At 37.6% G+C, this 20,000-nt stretch overlaps 2 protein-coding genes across 2 annotated transcripts in view; both read right to left on the reverse strand.

The window, feature by feature from the left end:
• Positions 1-7,025: 7,025 nt before the first annotated feature.
• LOC118761828 (myb-like protein AA) lies at positions 7,026-8,888 on the reverse strand (the record flags this gene model as incomplete). The annotated part of the gene is made up of 1 exon (XM_036499985.1): positions 7,026-8,888. A coding segment is annotated over one exon (1,863 nt), but the record flags the coding sequence as incomplete, so codon positions are not given.
• Positions 8,887-20,000, reverse strand: part of LOC118761829 (GATA zinc finger domain-containing protein 14-like) — a 31,044-nt gene continuing 19,930 nt past the window's right edge. The window contains exon 4 of the mRNA XM_036499986.1: positions 8,887-9,361. Within this exon, the coding sequence (XP_036355879.1) occupies positions 8,913-9,361 (449 nt within the window). The 3' untranslated portion in view covers positions 8,887-8,912. The remainder of the gene's footprint in view (positions 9,362-20,000) is intronic.

Raw genomic sequence — 20,000 nt, forward strand, 5'->3', positions numbered from 1 at the left:
GTACTCAGGTCATCAGTACATATCCCCTAGCAAAATAAATACCCTCTCACTTGAATACATACACAACAAAAACCATGTCTATTAAGTGCATATTTCGAGTACGTACAGGGTTCGTGTTGTAATCCTCAATAGTTTAAGGGTGTTTGGCTTCAGTGTTATGAATGAAAACATTCGTGCCGTAACGGGTGAGTGAGTGAGTGTCTCCGGTCACAACTGAAGGCGTTCACTTAGTAGGAGTGTCGCTGATCATACTTGACTTACTTAGCCATCAATGACGATAATAAGGATCATCTTGATCATCGTGATCATGATTACGATGATGACGATGATGATCGGGAAAGATGGATGGAGATAGGAGCAGGAGTTTAATTTTGTGTGTTTCTGCAAACGTTTGGTGAATGCTTGAATTTACAAAGGAGAAACTATTTACTACACAAAAAGCATATATTATACGATATTCCTTTCTACTCTAGGCACAAAGCCCGAAATTTGGGGGGAAGGGACCGGTCGATTACATTGACCCCAGTACTCAACTGGTACTTAATTTATCGACCCCGAAACGATCAAAGGCAAAGTCGACCTCGGCAGAATTTGATATATTATAAAATATTATTAAGCTTCTTTTCTCGAGTACGGTACTTATTCTATCGGTCTCTTTTGCCAAACTCGTATGTTACGTGGACGTAAACAAAGCAACAACAGTTTCAAGCGATGGTAGAGACAAGCATAGAAACAAACATACACGCACGCGCACGCATACATACTTTCATGCCTACAAACATATACACACATATACATACATATATGTGTGTGCTTGCGTGCGCGCGCGTGTATGTATATATGTATAATATATCTTTTCGTTTACTCGTTTCAGTCATTAGATTGCAGCCAAGCTAGGGCACCACATTGAAGAATTTTAGCCGAACCGCTAAGTCACGGGGACGTAGATACACCAACACCTGTTGTCAAGTAGGGGGGGGAGTGACAAACGCAAAGATTCACACAGTTACACACGCAAATATCTGTGTGTGTGTGTTTATACGTATATATGTGCGTATGTATATGTGTGTGTCTATAATATATATATTTATACATATACACGATGGGTTTCTCTAAGTTTCCATCTACCAAATCTACTCACAAGGCCTTGGTCAGCCCGCGGCTATAGAAGAAGACACTTGCCATTGCTCAGTGTGCCAGACAGTGGGACTGAACCCGGAAACATGTGGTTGAGAAGTAGGCTTCATATTACACAGTCATGACGATCTTCCACACAGTTTCTGTCTGTCACCTTCACTCAAAACGCATTCATGGGCTATACTATGTATTTTTACGGATACACACGTATAAATATATATATATGAGAATACTCACACACACACATAGTTATATATATATATATATACATACACAAATATACATATATATATATAGTTATGTGTATATATATATATACATATATATATATACTTTCATATATATATATATATATATATATATGTATGTATCTATGTATGGATGTATATATTTGTTTATGTATGTGTCTAGTGGAAAGTAGTTTATTATAGTGAGATAATGTTATCAAACAGTTATTGTTATCAAAGTGGCTGTCAAACATGATCGGCTTATTATTTCTTCTGTTCAATTTTATCAAGAAGTTATTGTTGTTTAAATGATACCATTCCCAGAATAATCACAATAAGCAACTTCTGCAATGCATGTATGTGTATGTGTGTCTGTGTTTCTAGTTTATATTTTGCGATACTAAAGTAAAATTTCTGAATTTATAGTGTTAGAAGTCTATAGAATGTAAGAATCTTATATGTGCTCGCTTATGAGTTGGATAAACAAGCATTATAATCTGGATCACAGTTTCGTCCAGTTAACCTTTTGGTTGACAGTATCTGTCAGCAGAATTGAACAGAAATAGATTTTAACTGCATCAAACGAAAAAAATAGCAATCGATAATTTTAAGATCGGATGAAATAGCTGCCAAATCCATCTTACAGAGAAATGCATCATTATTCACCAGACTACACAAATCCCAAATAAAAGGTGCGAGCTAATATCTACCTGCTGGAACATTTCTTAAGATTTTCTATGAGAACCTCAAACATGAGAGATAAAATTTACTTCGTTGATTACGTGATTACCTGAAAACATCGTCATCGACATGTTAAATCCAATTCTTTTCAATCCGTAGATAGATACAGTCGACGGAATGGTTGACTGATCGAAACAGTGGTCCGAAAGGGTAATTTATACTTAACGCATAAACAAATACATGTATATACATACACTCATATATAGTATGCATAGTAACAGGTAATCGGCAGTGCCTTCCCGTCTCAGAGTTGACACACATAGAGACATAAAAACACATAGGAACATAGAAACACACTCACACTGACACAGGCGTTAAAACATGAATTTTCTTATATATTTAATCAGGGAAAGAGGAACGATGGTGACATTTGACCAGTTTACTCTCAGACTGGTGACATTTGACCAGTTTACTCTCACGTTCTTATCAATTAGATACGATTCCGTTCAACTACCTGTAGATCAATATGTGCAATGTGTGCAATTTTATAGATATGTGAGATTATCGATAAAACACCATAGAGCACAAGCCCGTAGCGTTTGAAGCGCTTTGTATGGCGGTACTAACAACCAGATGTTAGAACTCAATATGCATATGATTTAGAAAGGAGCGTTAATTGAGAATAGAACGTAATAGAAAAAAAACATAAGAATCAAGGAACCAGAACTTACAGCTGTTTCTGCTATGTGATGCCCTGCAGTCATGACTGAATACAATCTATAGTCGGAGCTTCAAAAGTGAAGTGCAATTTTATTTGGTAAACCATTTATATTTAGAAAACATTACCCTCGAAAAAAAAAAATATTTATCCGACATATTTTTATAATTTTTCGATGGTAATGTTTTCTGTATATAAATAAGGTGGCAAGCGCTCGACTATGAGTATATTGCATCTTATGACAGAAACAGCTGTAAGCTAATGAGGTTCATTACATTATTTCTTCTTCCTTGGTAATTTATTTAATTTTTTAATTACCCTTTTCTCTCTCTCTCTCTCTCTTTGTATATACATGCATACATACATAAATAAATATACATGCGGGTGGGAAGGGGCTGGTGACACAATCTTTTCATTCACACATTGAATTTGGTGATACTAGTTGCGGATTCTAGCTCGCTCTGATACTGAGTTGAGTTGGTGCCTTCTAGTATCTCAAAATTCAATATATAATCATTTATGATTATAGTATTCTACGCTGAAGAGAAAAGAAGTTTTGGTGAGATAGAATTATTTAATATTTAATTCTTATGCTTCCTAAAAACTTGATTTCGAAACGTACGTCCGTAGATAACTTAAAATTGTATGATAGATTGCCGCCAATTCATTCTCTCTACCTGTTTGTGTCTGCCTTCCAATTGCTGTTTTTACTGAGATCTCCTTTTTAGTAGAAGAAATAGCTATAACTCTTTGACTGCTATTTCTAAATTCGGTATGTGGTAAGGCAATTCGTTGCTAAACCCTTTATTGCTTAGTATTACTTAAATTTTCCTCGAATGAGGCTTTTACATGCCGAAGACTACTTGGTGTAATTGATAATTATTCCAAATTAATTAATTTCACCCTTCATTATTACGGATAACCATATTTTATCTCAGTAGATGACCACAGCATCTTGTTTTGGCTACACGCGGGTGGGAAGGGGCTGGTGACACAATCTTTTCATTCACACATTGAATTTGGTGATACTAGTTGCGGATTCTAGCTCGCTCTGATACTGAGTTGAGTTGGTGCCTTCTAGTATCTCAAAATTCAATATAATCATTTATGATTATAGTATTCTACGCTGAAGAGAAAAGAAGTTTTGGTGAGATAGAATTATTTAATATTTAATTCTTATGCTTTCCTAAAAACTTGATTTCGAAACGTACGTCCGTAGATAACTTAAAATTGTATGATAGATTGCCGTCAATTCATTCTCTCTTACCTGTTTGTGTCTGCCTTCCAATTGCTGTTTTTACTGAGATCTCCCTTTTTAGTAGAAGAAATAGCTATAACTCTTTGACTGCTATTTCTAAATTCGGTATGTGGTAAGCAATTCGTTGCTAAACCCTTTATTGCTTAGTATTACTTAAATTTTCCTCGAATGAAGCTTTTACATGCCGAAGACTACTTGGTGTAATTGATAATTATTCCAAATTAATTAATTACACCCTTCATTATTACGGATAACCATATTTTATCTCAGTAGATGACCACATCATCTTGTTTTGGCTACACGCGGGTGGGAAGGGGCTGGTGACACAATCTTTTCATTCACACATTGAATTTGGTGATACTAGTTGCGGATTCTAGCTCGCTCTGATACTGAGTTGAGTTGGTGCCTTCTAGTATCTCAAAATTCAATATATAATCATTTATGATTATAGTATTCTACGCTGAAGAGAAAAGAAGTTTTGGTGAGTTAGAATTATTTAATATTTAATTCTTATGCTTTCCTAAAAACTTGATTTCGAAACGTACGTCCGTAGATAACTTAAAATTGTATGATAGATTGCCGTCAATTCATTCTCTCTTACCTGTTTGTGTCTGCCTTCCAATTGCTGTTTTTACTGAGATCTCCCTTTTTAGTAGAAGAAATAGCTATAAAACTCTTTGACTGCTATTTCTAAATTCGGTATGTGGTAAGGCAATTCGTTGCTAAACCCTTTATTGCTTAGTATATATATATATAAATATATATATATATATATATATATTATATATATATATATATATATATATATATATATATATAATAGAAATAGGTTTCAAAGACAAAAGAGACTAAACGTGGTATAAATAGGGGTAAAGTAAGGGGAAAAAAGAGAAAATGCACCTTGTATATAAAAAAATAAAGGCTTTTTTATGAAAGGTAACGATATATATATATATATATATAATACAATTAGATGAACTGAGGAAGAATTAAGAGGTATAAAAGTCATTCTTATGAATTGTTAAAGAAGATTCAAAGTCAAACCGGTATCGTTAAAAGCTGTTCACTGACTTTGAATGACCACCGATTTCCAAACAGTATCGGGTCTAATAGTCCCTCAGTGAAAAGATTACACGCAAGGGAGGTAAGCAGTTCTGGTAGTGGTGTAATTAGGGTAGATATAAATACTGTAATATGAATGGTGTATGGGATGTATGGAAATTAGTGGTATTATTATTAAGGTTAGTAGTGTCCTGTATTATGTTGAGTTGTGGATGATATTTACTAATGAAAGTTGCTTCTTTATTTAATCTTTGCTGTACTGAGGTGTTCTGTGAACATTGATAGAAAAGGAAAATTTGGAAGTTGGGTTTAAGGTTCCTGGCAAGACTTTCTATATGTTCACTGACCTGTATCTGTCTGTATTGTGAGTAGCAGATTTGTTCTTTGTGAAGAGTTGTTCATCGGAGTGACATTCCTGTTAGGCCTATTTTGTGATTTCCGCACCCTAAGCAGGTAATAGCATAGATTAGGTTTTCCGAAGCACAGGTAAAATTTGATTTTATCTTAAATATTTCACCTTGTTTAAAGTGGAACTCTGTATGCTCCAAAATTTGGGAACATGTGCCACAGTTAGGCCGCCTGCATTTTTTTCCCTTTTGGATCCGTTGTTAATGGATATATGTTATTGTTTTAAATGATACTATTCCCATATAATCACAATAAGCAACTTCTACAATGCATGTATGTGCGTGCGTGTGTGTGTGTGTGTGTGTGTGTGTGTGTGTGTGTGTGTGTGTGGTGTGTGTGTGTGTGTGTGGTGTGTGTGTGTGTTCTTAATACTTTTTCAATGATTTCGGTTGCATTTTGCTCTTGATAACTGTGTGAACCTAAAATTTTGTTCATTGTTTTATTTCCTGTGAGAATGGGTAAATGTTGGATAATGATGTTGAAGACCTCAATGTTTCTAGGGTTGTGTGTGGAGATGTATGGAAGTATTTTTAAGTTTGGTGTAGTATTTCGGTTGACTTCCCTTAATGTTCGTATTCTAATTACTTTGCTCGTTTAATCCCATCATTTATTAATGATGTTGGATAATGTCTCTTGATTAGTATTGTTTACGAGTATTGGTGTCCGAAACTATGGTACAGATTATTTTCGCTAGATTACAAGGTATATTAATTTTTATGTGTTTGGGTGGCATGAGTTGAATAATAGTTATTGTTTAGAATCTGTGGGTTTATAGAAGATGTCCGTTTCGATGTGGTTATTGACTATTTTAATTAGGATGTCAATAAAAGAGAGTTGTTTGTTGCTGTGTTCCATGGTGAATTGTATGCTGCTACTGATATTGTTGAACATTATTTTGAAATCGAGGAGTTTGTCCATGCTATCTTTTCAAAGCATAAAGCAATCATCTAAATACCTCTTCCAGTTCTCCTTTAAATAGCAGCTTTTGACGATACCGGTATGACTCTGAATCTTCTTTAGCAATTCATAATAATGACTTCTTTTATACCTCATAATTCTACCTCAGTTCATCTAATTGTATACACATATCGTTACTTTCATTAAAAAAACCTTAATTTTTTAAATATCCAATGTGCATTTTCTCTTTTTTCTTTTTACTTTTCCCCTGTATATATATATATATATATATATAATTTACAAGATAAGGGCAGAAGAAAAATTCTAATGCCAGATACGCCATTAAATTTACGCGTCTCGAAACCCCGAAATTGGACCAATACGGTAATAACGAATTTTTTAGAGATTTCTATCGGATTGTTTCGAGACGCATAAATTTAATGGTTATCGACAATTTTTTGTTTCGGCGTATCTGGCATTAGAATGTTTCTTCTGCCCTTATCTTGTAAATTATGTATAAATTTTACCTTTAAAGGCATTTTTTGATATGCTGGCCATTGATAAAATGTTTTCCCGAAATATTTTTATCCTATATTAATTATATATATATATATATATATGTATGTATATATCTAGCTGGTGGGTGCTTACCTGTGTGGATGTATGTGTGTTTCTTCATGTCAGATTTCTGATGGAAGCGCTTACCGCAGTACTGACACGGATAGGGTCTAGTGTCACTGTGAATGAGTAAGTGGGTTGACAGAGTTGAGGAACGTTTGAAGCACTTGCCACACTGCTTACACTGGAAGAGTTTATCAGTCACTGTTGCCTGCAACGAGGAGAGGGAAATAGAAGACGGAGGAGGAGGCGATAGCGAAGTGGACGAACAGAGGGACAACGGTGGCATGATGGATGCTTGAGACGGTGGTGGAGGTGGCGGGACTGGCGGCAATGGTGGTGGTAGTGGTGGTGGTGGCGGTGGCAGTGGTGGTGGTGGCGGCGGTGGCGGTAATGAAGTCTGGGATTGAGGACTCGTCTGGTGAGATGGGTGCAGTACTGAGTGAGGGTGGTTCTGAAGTGGGTGAGAATGGTGATGGGGCTGTTGTTGTTGTTGTTGTTGTTGTTGTGATGATTGTGGTTGTTGTCCAAGTGGATGATGGTGATGGTGATGATGATTATGCTGGTGTGGGTGTTGGCTGTTGTTGCTGCCACCGTTGATGCTGTTGTGGTTGCTATGTGTGTTCGAATTAGAGTGGTGCTGGTGTGAATGCATATGGAACTGTGGGGGCATATGAGAGAAAGACAGGGCTGCCGTGGTGGGCGAATGGTGGAGAGCAAGACCACCTAGTAACCCACCTAAACCGGATCGACTGACGACACCTGGTGGTCCGACCATACTAACTCGAATCAAATCCCCAGCAGCGCCGTTCGAACTGTCGACTGTAGGGGCTGCAACACCAAAACCAGAGTTACCCATGCTAGCAACATTGCTGAGACCGAGATTGCTTCTACCCGAAATATTTCCATGATTATCTCTTCCTCCGATGCCATGGAGGGCCGTAGTGGTGCGATGAAGATTTTCCAGACCCGTCCTAAACGGATAAGTCGGGATTTCACGTTGAGTGAAAAAAGCCGAGTTAGTTAAATGCGGCAGATGATGTGGATGGTGTTGGTGATGAAGGTGATGCTGTTGGTGTGATTGGATATGATGATGTTGTTGGTATTGATGTTGTTGTTGTTGCTGTTGGAGCAGCAGCTGATGTTGCTGATGTTGAAAATGATGCAGTAGTGAGCTTTGGTGTGGGTGGGGGATGCGCCGGTAGGTTTCGTCGGGACGGTGGTTGCCTTCGTCTCCCAAGATTGGTGATGGTGGTGAGGGCGGGTTCGGAGGAGAGGAGGGGCTCTGGGCGATAATGTTTTCAGCGGGGGACGAGGATGTGGAAGAAGTGGAGATGGAAATGGACGAAGAATTTGGGACGGTGAAGTCTTTAGGATACAGTTTCGAATCGTAGTGACAATTGATGACAGTGTCATCGTAAATAGTCTCGTTGCCCTCTCTTCGGTGACTGTAATTCAGATGATCTCTGTCATCACGTTTACTGTTGCTGATACTGTTGTTGATGTCGGAGTTAAGGTAAGATTTCGACTTGAAATTTTGTATGTTCGTGTTAAAGCATTCTTGCTCTTCTTGCTCCTCCTCCTCCTCCTGCTCTTTTGGCTGTTGTTGCTGCTGTTCATCTTGTTGATGCTGATGCTGATGCTGCTGCAACTGTTGTTCTTCTTGTTCTTGTTCTTTTACTTGACGTTTTTGCTCTTCCCCATCGCCTTCTTTTCCCTCCCGTAGGTGACGATGAGAATAACCATGATGATGATGATACTGTTGCTGCTGATGCTGGTTGTGATGATGATGATGGTGATGATGGTGGTGATGATGGTGGGTAGGATAATGCTGCTTTAAAATTGATCTTGTCAGCGATGTCTTGTTACTATTATTATTATTATATTATTATTATTATTATTATTATTAATTATTATTATTATTATTATTATTGTTGTTATTGCTGTTGTTGTTGTTGTTGTCCTTTGTTACATCACTGCTGCTGCCGTTGATATTGTTGTTTTTATGATTGTTGTAGTTGCTGTTGTCATTGCTGATACTGTGATCACTGCCGCTACAGGTTCCTCCACCACCGCCACCACCACCACTACTACTACTACTACTACCATCAATACCACCAATGCAACTACTGCCGCTGCTGCTGCTACTGCTAATGTTGCTGCTGCTTGAGAGGGGTGTATGGCCACGAACGTAGGTAACAGCATCTGCAGAATACGGTTTGATGGGGTCAGTTTCTGGCAAAGCTTTTATAGGTCGAGGCCATGATACGAAATCGTCCAACAGTTTCCGGAACGTCGAATGCATGTAATCTGGGTGGTAGTAGTCAATTGGATCCCGAGGTTCAAAGTGATAAACTGCGAAGATAAAAAAAAAAGGAGCATTAATTAAATATATCGATTTAGACTCTACGTTATGAGTTAGGAATTTTAGACTTAGCTCAGCCCTAATCGAATAGACTTATCGCCAAAAACTGTTCACATGAATGTCCTAGCTTTTATTAAAAAAGTGTCTTTAAGCTTACATTATCCAATGTTATTCTGTCATTCTGCTACTTGTTTCAATCAGTTGTCTGCAGCCATGCTGGAGCACCGCTTAAAGGGTTTTAGTCGAAGAAATCGACCACAGGACTTATTCTTTGTAAGCCTAGTACTTATTCACACACACACACACACTCATTCACTCACTCTTTCACATACGACGGTTTTTCCGTTTCCTTCTGTCAAATCCACTCGCAAGGCTTTGGTCGGCCCGAAGCTATAGTAGAAGACACTTGCCCAAGGTGCCACGTTGTGGGACTGAACCCGGAACCATGTGGTTGGGAAGTATGCATCTTACCACACAGTCACGCCTGCGCCTATGTCTTTTAAAGAGACTACGATGTTATTTGAGGAATTATTTCTAGCAAGTTCAGACGCCACATAGATATTCATTAGTTTAACTTGAGCAGTTTTGATGGTGATTACTGTAGGTTAGGTGTGTGAGAGAAGGGTATGCGTATGTATATATATGTGTGTGTGTGTGTGTGTGTGTGTGTGTGTGTGTGGTGTGTGTGTGTGTGTGGTGTGTGTGTGTGTGTGTGTTGTGTGTGTCTGTGTAAGAATTACAATAACGCCAATATTTGACTATTTGACTTATTATTAAGGCGGCGAGCTGGCAGAATCGTTAGCACGCCGGGCGAAATGCTTAACAGAATTTCGTCTACTGCTACGTTCAGAGTTCAAATTTCGCCGAGGTCGACTTTGGCTTTCATTATTTCGGGGTCGATCAAATAAGAACCAGTTACACACTGGGGTCGATGTAATCGACTACTCCCCCACCTCACGAATTTTCAGGGCCTTGACATAGAGTAGAAATAATAATAATAATAATTATTATTATTATTATTATTATCATTATTATTATTATTATTATTATTATTATTATTATTATTATTATTATTATTATTATTATCATTGAGTGAAAGAGCAGTGCATGCTATCAAAGTGAAAATGGGGTAAAATATATGAAGCCCAGTATACCCATCATGACTACCCGTCTGATAAGGGTACACTAGGTACATGCATCACAACCATATGTGCGCGACTTGGTGATCTCATATCAAAATAAACAGCACATGACCTTGCAGGTGGGCCCCAGTTAGAAATTTCTACTGGTTGAGTAATCCATCCTGCTCAAAAAAAAATAAGGATTGTTTAAGGATGTTGAACGAAACACCCATGTTTCCAGAGGTAAATTATTCAAACCCTAAAGAATTCCTCTCAACACATGACTATGATGCTCCCCACATCGCCAGCCACTAAGGGACATGCTCAACTGGTTAAGGTCAAACAACTGACAAGCAAATCTGTGGTATTGAGCAGAATATTTGCTGTAGCCCATCTTTTATACCAAGACAAAACAATGTACATAATAACCACTTCCAATCAGTTAAGATCAGAAGCCATGAGAGGCACTGCATCAGGACATTTATCATTATTATTATTATTATTATTATTTTATTATTATTATTACTATTCTATGTTTGACTTTTGCTTTACATTTGTACAAGTTGGTTCCAAGTCTCACCCAGAGACCTCAAGATACAAGTTGGAAGTTCATGATGGTGTTATGCCTAGGGTGCCATATATTTGGTTTTGTACATAGTGTTGTTCTAGAGAATGTTTAAGAAACCATAAGAAAATTATGTTTGTTTTAAAATTTGAGATTACATAGAAAGTATTTTGCGTAGGATATGAGCAGTTCCCTTGGGCAATATCTTTTGAATTTCTGCCATTTCGGGGTTTCCTGGTATCTGAGCAAGGTAGCAACCAACCCCTTTCATTCAGCTATCATTCTCAGGGCACCTATGACAACAGGTATTGTTTTAGTTTTCCACATTTTGCTAATTTCGAGCATTCGCTAACGATGTGCCATACCGTTTCACCCCTCTCACCACACATTCTGCATTTGTCGCTATCGCTATCGGTGTTGTCTATTCTGCACTTCATATAGTTGGTCCTTATCGCTTGTTCCTCAGCTGCGCATAAAAGTGCTTTTGTCTCTATCTTCAGGTCACTCCTCCTAATCCATAACCACCGACCCTCTCTATCTGTCACGGCGTTCACCTGTACGTTTTCTTTTTCCTGCATGCTTTTTTTTGTTCATTTCTTGTTTAAATTTTTCTTTCGTTACACAACTTTCAGTTTTGATGACACCGGCCTTCGTGTGTTTCAACAGTAGCTCCACGGTTTTTTTTATATACCACCCTATGCTAAGCTATTTTCCTCTGCTTCGATACGGTCTTGGCAACTGATCAAACCTTTCCCGCTCTTCATTATTATTATTATCATTATTATTATTATTATTATTATTATTATTATTATTATTATTATTATTATTATTATTGTTAATTGGTTGCTTTTATTATTGTTAATTGGTTGCTTTTTTTCTGTAGCACCATTCTTTTTAAATGTTGTGCATCGAGTTCTTACATATATATATATATATAGGTATTTTTACATGGAGATGACTTGAGTTATGTCTTAAAACTATCGCAGTTAACAGCGTGTATGTGTGAGTGGTGCGTGCGTGTGTGTATGTTTGTGTGTTCATGTGTATGTATATGTATGTATATCTATCTATCGCCCTATCAGTCTATCTATCTATCTATCTATCTATCTATCTATCTATCTATCTATCTATCTATCTATCTACCTATATATATATATATATATATATATATTTATGTGTTTATATATATATATATACATATTTTATAAGAGTAAAGAGAGCATACATAAATGTGTACATAAGTACACACACGCATACACACACTGACACATACATATTTATGCGCGCGTAAATAGTAAGAGAGAAATAATGGTAGCTAAAAAGAAGAGGGATAGAATAAGAGTGAAAGGGAGAGAGAATAAGAGAGAGAGAGAGAGGGGGGTTGGGGTGCTGTTGCACGTTGACCTGACAGTCTGCCAGAAAATGTAGAATGTAACAGTTCCGCCTGCATGAATTCTCACCTCGAGACACCTATTTGTTCCCATACAGCGCATGTGCAAACGAGCTGAAATGTCATCAAGTCACGGTTCACTGAACATATACAGAAAGCGTTGACAGCTTTGCTTGACGGTAAAGATAAATAAATAAAGGAATAGAAGAAAGAGTGGAGCGCCATGCCTTGTTGGAGATATCCACACAACTATACGTCCTACCACCACCACCACCACCACCACCATTACACCCTCCACCACCACCGCCGCTGCCACCACTTTATAGTCCTTCTGTATAAGCTTTGACAATGCATATATTTACTTTAACTGCAGCAGCAGCTTCTTAGTTTAAAACCGCAATCGCTACCATCATCTCCATAGCATCTCGACTAATGCCATCATCACGAAACACTATAAGAATCAAATGTACTATCACCAAAACTATCATTTTATCACCAAACCTATCATTTTAATCTTAGCATCACCACCACCACCACCACCACCACCAATTTTACCAACACGACCACCAATAACAACGTCACCACCGCCACCACTACCACCAACACCAGACCTAGTGTAACTATCGATATTCCTACCACCGCCACCAAGCAACAACGGCATCAACTCCATCAACACCACCGTAATCATAATCACAACCACCATTTCCACCGCTAATAGAATTCCACCGGTCATCCCCAACGAGTGAGTTAACCAAAGAGGAAGTCTCTACCTGATCTCTCGACCTGATAAAAATATAAAGCAAACTTTAAAAGAAATCTAAGCAATGTCTAAAATAACGGTGGATTGTTCATGGCTGGACCGTCTTTGATCATAAATCTGTAAAACAAAAGCAACAACTGTCATCATTATTACTACCATAATTAAGGTGGCGAGCTGTCTGAGTTGCTTTGTTAGCACGCTGGACGAAATGCTTAGCTGTATATCGTCCGTCGCTACGTTCTGAGTTCAAATACTGCCGAGGTCGACTTTGCCATTCGTCCTTTTCAGTCGATAAAATAAGTACCAGTTGAACACTGGGGTCGCTGTAATCGACTCATTCCCTCCCCAAAATTGCTGCCCTTGTGGGAAAATTTGAAACTAAGGCGGCGAGCCAGAAGAATCGTTAAGCACGCCGGGCGAAATGCTTAGCGGTATTTCGTCTGCCTTTACGTTCTGAGTTCAAATTCCGCCGAAGTCGACTTTGCCTTTCATCCTTTCGGGGTCGATTAAATAAGTACCAGTTACGCACTGGGGGTCGATGTAATCGACTTAATCCGTTTCTCTGTCCTTGTTTATCCTCTCTGTGTTTAGCCCCTTGTGGGTAGTAAAGAAATAGGTATTTCGTCTGCCGCTATGTTCTGAGTTCAAATTCTGCCGAGGTCGGCTTTACCTTTCATCCTTTCGGGGCCGATAAAATAAGTACCAGCTGAACACTGGAGTCAATCTAATCGACCCACCGCCACCACCACCACCACCACCAAATTGCTGTCGTTGTGGCAAAATTTGAAACCATTATTACTACCATAGCTACCGTACTTCAGATGTCGCTCAAACTGCCAATTTACCTCCAACCCTACAAAAAAGTTCTAGCTTTGTACCTATGTAAAAAAATTTAATATGTAAGTAAATTTTCATTGAGTTTTCGGTTAGACTATGTTTCTATCTAAATGTTAAGTAATATCTAAATATAATCAACTATACAAAGATTAGTGTCCACTGTATTTCTTAGGCACATTTATCCGAATAATTTTATGAGCACTTTTGTGGGTCAATGTATTTTATGGCATAAAACTCGAAATATTCTGCCGTATGATTTATAATTTAGTTTAAATGTAGAAAAAAATAAAAAGCTTGATAAAGTCAATTTTATAACTTATGACTTTCCAACGAATCATTTGTAAGTCGGGCAGTTAGCACGCAGTTAGCATTTAGCTCATCTTGCTGTAAAAATTTTGTCCGTTAAAATAACTATTTCAATTAAAATGATTCTCTAGAATCCCTTATTTCGTTTCTCCCTACTTAGCTGCAAAAAATTAACTATTTTTTAAACGACTTTTCGGGAGCCGTTTTTCTAATGTACAATTCAACAAGAACTTGATTCAAAATGCCTTTTATCCAGCATACCAATTCCATCAAGAACCTGGAGTTTTTCCAACTACATTCGGTTTTTGAAAGAATCTATTTCGATTACATCTGAAACAAAATGGAATTTTCCACAACAAGCGAAAAAGTATAAACACTGATCCCAGCATTTAACTGAGAATCCTTTTATTTTACTCCAAGAATTGCTTATTTTAAATGAAAATTCTGACTTGCTAAGTACTTGCAGACTCGCCTCCTAGTATTTACTTTGTAATTACTTATCTCCCAACGAGTTACCCCTTTCATTTCTCTCGAAACAAACAGTTATTTCGCTGCAATCATTTTAATTCTACCCCCGCCTCCTATTTTGGTAAATAATTTATATATTTTACATTGCCGAGTTGTTTTCCTTTCATCGTTTAGCTATCTTGCATATTCCCCTTGAAAATATTTTTCAAGAAATTCCTTTTCCTTTCCATTTTGCATCTTTATGATCACTAATTTTCTTTAAGTTCCATTCTTACTTTCATTTCACTCGAGTTTTTTTTTTCGCATTTGTATTTTTATAAATGGTCTTTGTCTTCGACTATTATGGAGCTCTCTTATACTTTAGATTATTTACAATGTACGTATTTGCACGAATTTGTATTTTGTTTTTTGCTCTTTCTTCTTATTTTATTTTCTCTCTTTTCCTGCTCTGTTGGCACATCCCGCTCTTGATACCTTCACTTTATGCAATGGTTTATGGGCCACCAATAATATTGTCTTAATCTTAACTATCTAGATGTGTGTGTGTGTCTATTTATGTATGCATATATGTATGTATGTATGTATGTATGTATGTATGTATGTATGTATGTATGTATGTATGTATGTATGTATGTATAATTCGCCATGATAGATCACTAGCCACTAAACCTTATTTATTTGCTCTCCCTGTTTGTTTCTGTGTTACTTTCTGTCGAAGAGCGTAGGCTCGAAACGTAAAAGACTTTCTCACTTCCCGAGCGTTAAACTAATACATCTGTTTGTTGTTTACACACCCGTCTTCGTATTTTTTTGTTGTTGTTTTTGTAAATTCTCACTGTGTATAATTACATAGATACATATAAACGTGTTTGTGCGTATTTGTAGCATGAATGTGTATACATGTATTGACATACATACACACACACACACACACAGACAATTATTCATACTAACATCCATTAAACAGTCTAAACACATCCTACTAATCTTGTGACATCTCTAAAATTGTAAGAATATAACATATTTGGCTATAACACGAGACAGACGTCGGCCACAAAAGACACCATCAGGTCAGAGTCACTTAAAACACCAACAACAGTTCCCCTGCAGCAAATCATCTTACTGGACAGGATAAACTCTTTCAAAAACCGAACGTACAGACAACTCTAGTCTCAATCACATTCGACAAAGCAGCGATACATTGATTTAAAAATCTAAAACCTGATTCAGTTTAAAACCAAACAAGAATTTTAGTTCATGAATGCATCTAATAGACAATATGCATGACAGTTTTACATTAATGAAGGAAATCATATTATGATAGCAATACTGTTCAAAACACTACGAAAAGTGGGATCTTTTCAGTTTGAACGGCAGTTTCTTCTAGCGGTGTCATATGAAATTGTCACCCATAATTATGACCCTAGTATCGATCTATTGCATTTCAATCTGTTTTAGGGTTAGCGTTAGTTAAGGTTAGGGTTAGGGGTGGGGGAAGGGTATCTTTTTTCTTCACAAATGTAAATAAACCCAATCTGTTTTTTAAACGAGGGACATATTCATATGGCACAGAATGCTTTTTTACCTCAATTGACGTCAGTGATTGGTTGAAATGGCAGAAGAAGAAAAAAAAACAAATATCTTACAAACTATAGAATTTTCTCAATAAAGCCAAGAGAAAAAGATGTTATATAAACACATTCTACCAGTATACGAAGTTTTAAATTTTTTAGTTACCTAGAAATTATGTTAAAAACTGCCGTTCAAACCGAAAAGATCCGAAAAGTGTATTTACTTTTTCAGATATATACCACTAATACGTAACATCCACGCTCAACTTCTAACTACACCAGAAGTAGTTCAAAACCGAAGCAATGCCACCTCAAGTATTGATTTATCACTGCTGAAAATACAACCCTAATTGCACCATTCTCATTTGCTCACAAGATATGAGACTTGCCTCTGAGCTAGTGATTTATTTACGACAATACCAACATACTTACACTCGGAACATGCGAAGACTACACACAACTCATGCAAGCGCACACACATGCATACACATATTTGAACACATTATGTATGTTTATATATATATATATATATATATATATATGTACTTGCATGTGTATATTGTCCTGCTCATTTACGTTCGTAGTTGTGCTAATTCTCCTTGGAAACAATTCTTGGTGGTTGAGACCATAGCGGATCTATTTTAGCGCAAGAGTCGACCACATAGTGGACACTCTTATATTTGTGTGTATATATATATATATATATATATATATGCATATGTATCTGGATTTATGTATGTATATATATGTATATATATATATGTATATATATATATATATATATATATATATATATATATATATATATATATATATGTATGTATGTATGTATGTATGTATGTAGTATGTATGTATGTATGTATGCTCGCAAACACGCTAAACAGAGACAAAAAATCAAAATCACATAATGTGACAAGCAAGGGTAGTGGCGGTCAGTAAAGAAATGGAAAAGTCAGACGACACTCGTAAATTTCCCGCCAGAGAATTTGCTGACCAATTGCAGTAAGGCAGCCGCCATTGCGACATAACCAACTGGGAACTGAACGCTGTGCAATCTAGAAATAACTCCTAATAATCATGAATATTCCATCGAAATTAAAATAATCACGAAGAATATAAATTATTAGAGCCACTTAAATCCTAATGTATGTTTATTTTCTCTGATCTACTCTTTTCTACTCTTTTACATTTTGAGTCCCTCTCTTTCACACCCTCTCTTTCCTCTGCTATTTTATTTATTCTCTCATCGCATCTTCCCCTTTCCTGCTTCTCTCTCTCGCTTTCTCTTTCTCTTTCTCTCTCTCTTTCTTTCTCTCCCTCCCTCACTCTCTCTCTCTCTCTCTCTCTCTCTTTGAATCTATATTTTTCCTGTCTTATGTTTATTTGTTACTTTGTGTCCCTCAACTATGTATGTTTGTGTGTAGACTTTCACAAGCGCGCGCAGACACACGCACACATATCCACACACACACACACACACACACACACACACATATAGTATGTATATGCACATACATACTTACACATTTACGCATACATGAGCACATATATGCGTAAGTGCATATTAACACACATATATGTATGTTTATATGCACTTAACAAACTAGTTAACTTTCTTTTTCGTTATCAATCAGTCTATCAATCTGTCTATCGATCAATCGATTTTTCTTCCTTCCATTCTTGATTATTATGCTTATGTTCGTTTTCTTCTTTCTATCTTTCCATACATCTCTCTCTTCCCCCCCCCTCTCTCTCTCTTCTCTCTCTCTCACTCTTCCCACATCTCTCTGTATTTCCTTACTTAGCCATTCCTTTACCTTTTATTTCTCTTTTTCTTACTCTCTCTCTTTTCTCTTGCTCTCCCCTCCTTACACGTATTTTAACATAAACAAAAACAAACAGGTAAAAATGAAAGAATACAGAGTAAACAATTATAAAGATTATCATCCATTTTATCGTAGCGTCCGTGCTGGAAGGACATTGCCATTAATCCCATGGCGCATGTACCTCATTCTAAATGGAAGAGCGGGAAGGTATGCGAGATTGGTGCGATTGATATATAGTTAAAAAGGTTGAGAGCGCAGTATAGCAAGATATAAGCTGCTGACATGCCAGGGCTGTTTTTGTCCCCACAATGAACCAACTTCAATTCACTTAGAGTGCTAAAGGTCATATTGTGCTATTCCCTTCCCGTTAGACATAGACAAATGCATTCCTAGTGAAAAGGAACAAAACTCCTCTTCCCTACATCCAACTGTTCAAACTTTCAGACCTCTGGCACGCGTCTGTGATACATCCTCAGATGCATCATACGATATATCTGAGGACACATTTACCCCTCAGCTATATGATTCTTTTACTCTTTTACTCTTTTACTTGTTTCAGTCATTTGACTGCGGCCATGCTGGAGCACCGCCTTTAGTCGAGCAAATTGACCTCGGGACTTATTCTTTTTGTAAGCCCAGTACTTATTCTATCGGTCTCTTTTGCCGAACCGCTAAGTGACGGGGACGTAAACAAACCAGCATCGGTTGTCAAGCAATGCTAGAGGGACAAACACAGACACACAAACACACACACATACATATATATACATATATACGACAGGCTTCTTTCAGTTTCCGTCTACCAAATCCACTCACAAGGTTTTGGTCGACCCGGGGCTATAGCAGAAGACACTTGCCCAAGATGCTACACGGTGGGAATGAACCCGGAACCATGTGGTTGGTAAACAAGCTACTTACCACACAGCCACTCCTGCGCCTAATATTGTAGATGTCTATGCAATATGGATGAGAGGAAAAGCCTCAGTGGAACACAATGTATACACAATACAAACATAGTAGGCTCGTAGTCACCTTCGAGGCGTAACATGTGCCGTTATGAGCACCGACGACAGCGAACAACATGTGGCTGGGTTGTATACATTGAGATGCAGGTCCATATGATCTGATGGAAAACGGGCCGAGAGAATGCGAGCTGAAAGGAAGCGGGCTACGAGGAAGCGGGCTGAGAGGAAGCTCTCAATGAAAGTCGGACCTTGATAGCGAACGCATAATATCTATTTCTTTACTACCCACAAGGGGCTAAACGCAGAGAGGACAAACAAACGGATTAAGTCGATTACATCGACCCCAGTGCGTAACTGGTACTTATTTAATCGACCCCGAAAGGATGAAAGGTAAAGTCGACCTCGGCGGAATTTGAACTCACAATGTAGCGGCAAACGAAATAAGGCTACGCATTTCGCCCGGCGTGCTAACGACTCTGCCAGCTCGCCGCCTTGGCTATATATGCGAACGCATATATCGCCTAACCGTTGTTCCTTCCAAAGGTTCCGTCTGATCGAAATGGAGCATCTGTTCTGTCCTTCTTGTGAAAGGTGCGCGTTCCACTTGTCCATCTTGCTGTCAACATACTCTGCATAGACAATGTGCAGGTATGCGCTGAGGATGTATTGTCAACCATGTTCACAAAATGTTTTATATACATACAAACATACACACATACACATATGGAGAGGAGGAGGGGAGAGAAAGACAGTGAAAGAGAGAGTTAGAGAAAGAGAGGGGATGGATGAAAGAGAGAGAGAGAGAGAATGTGTGTGTTTG

This window comes from Octopus sinensis, unplaced genomic scaffold (genome assembly GCF_006345805.1).
Source record: "Octopus sinensis unplaced genomic scaffold, ASM634580v1 Contig17776, whole genome shotgun sequence".
Classification (NCBI taxonomy): domain Eukaryota; kingdom Metazoa; phylum Mollusca; class Cephalopoda; order Octopoda; family Octopodidae; genus Octopus; species Octopus sinensis.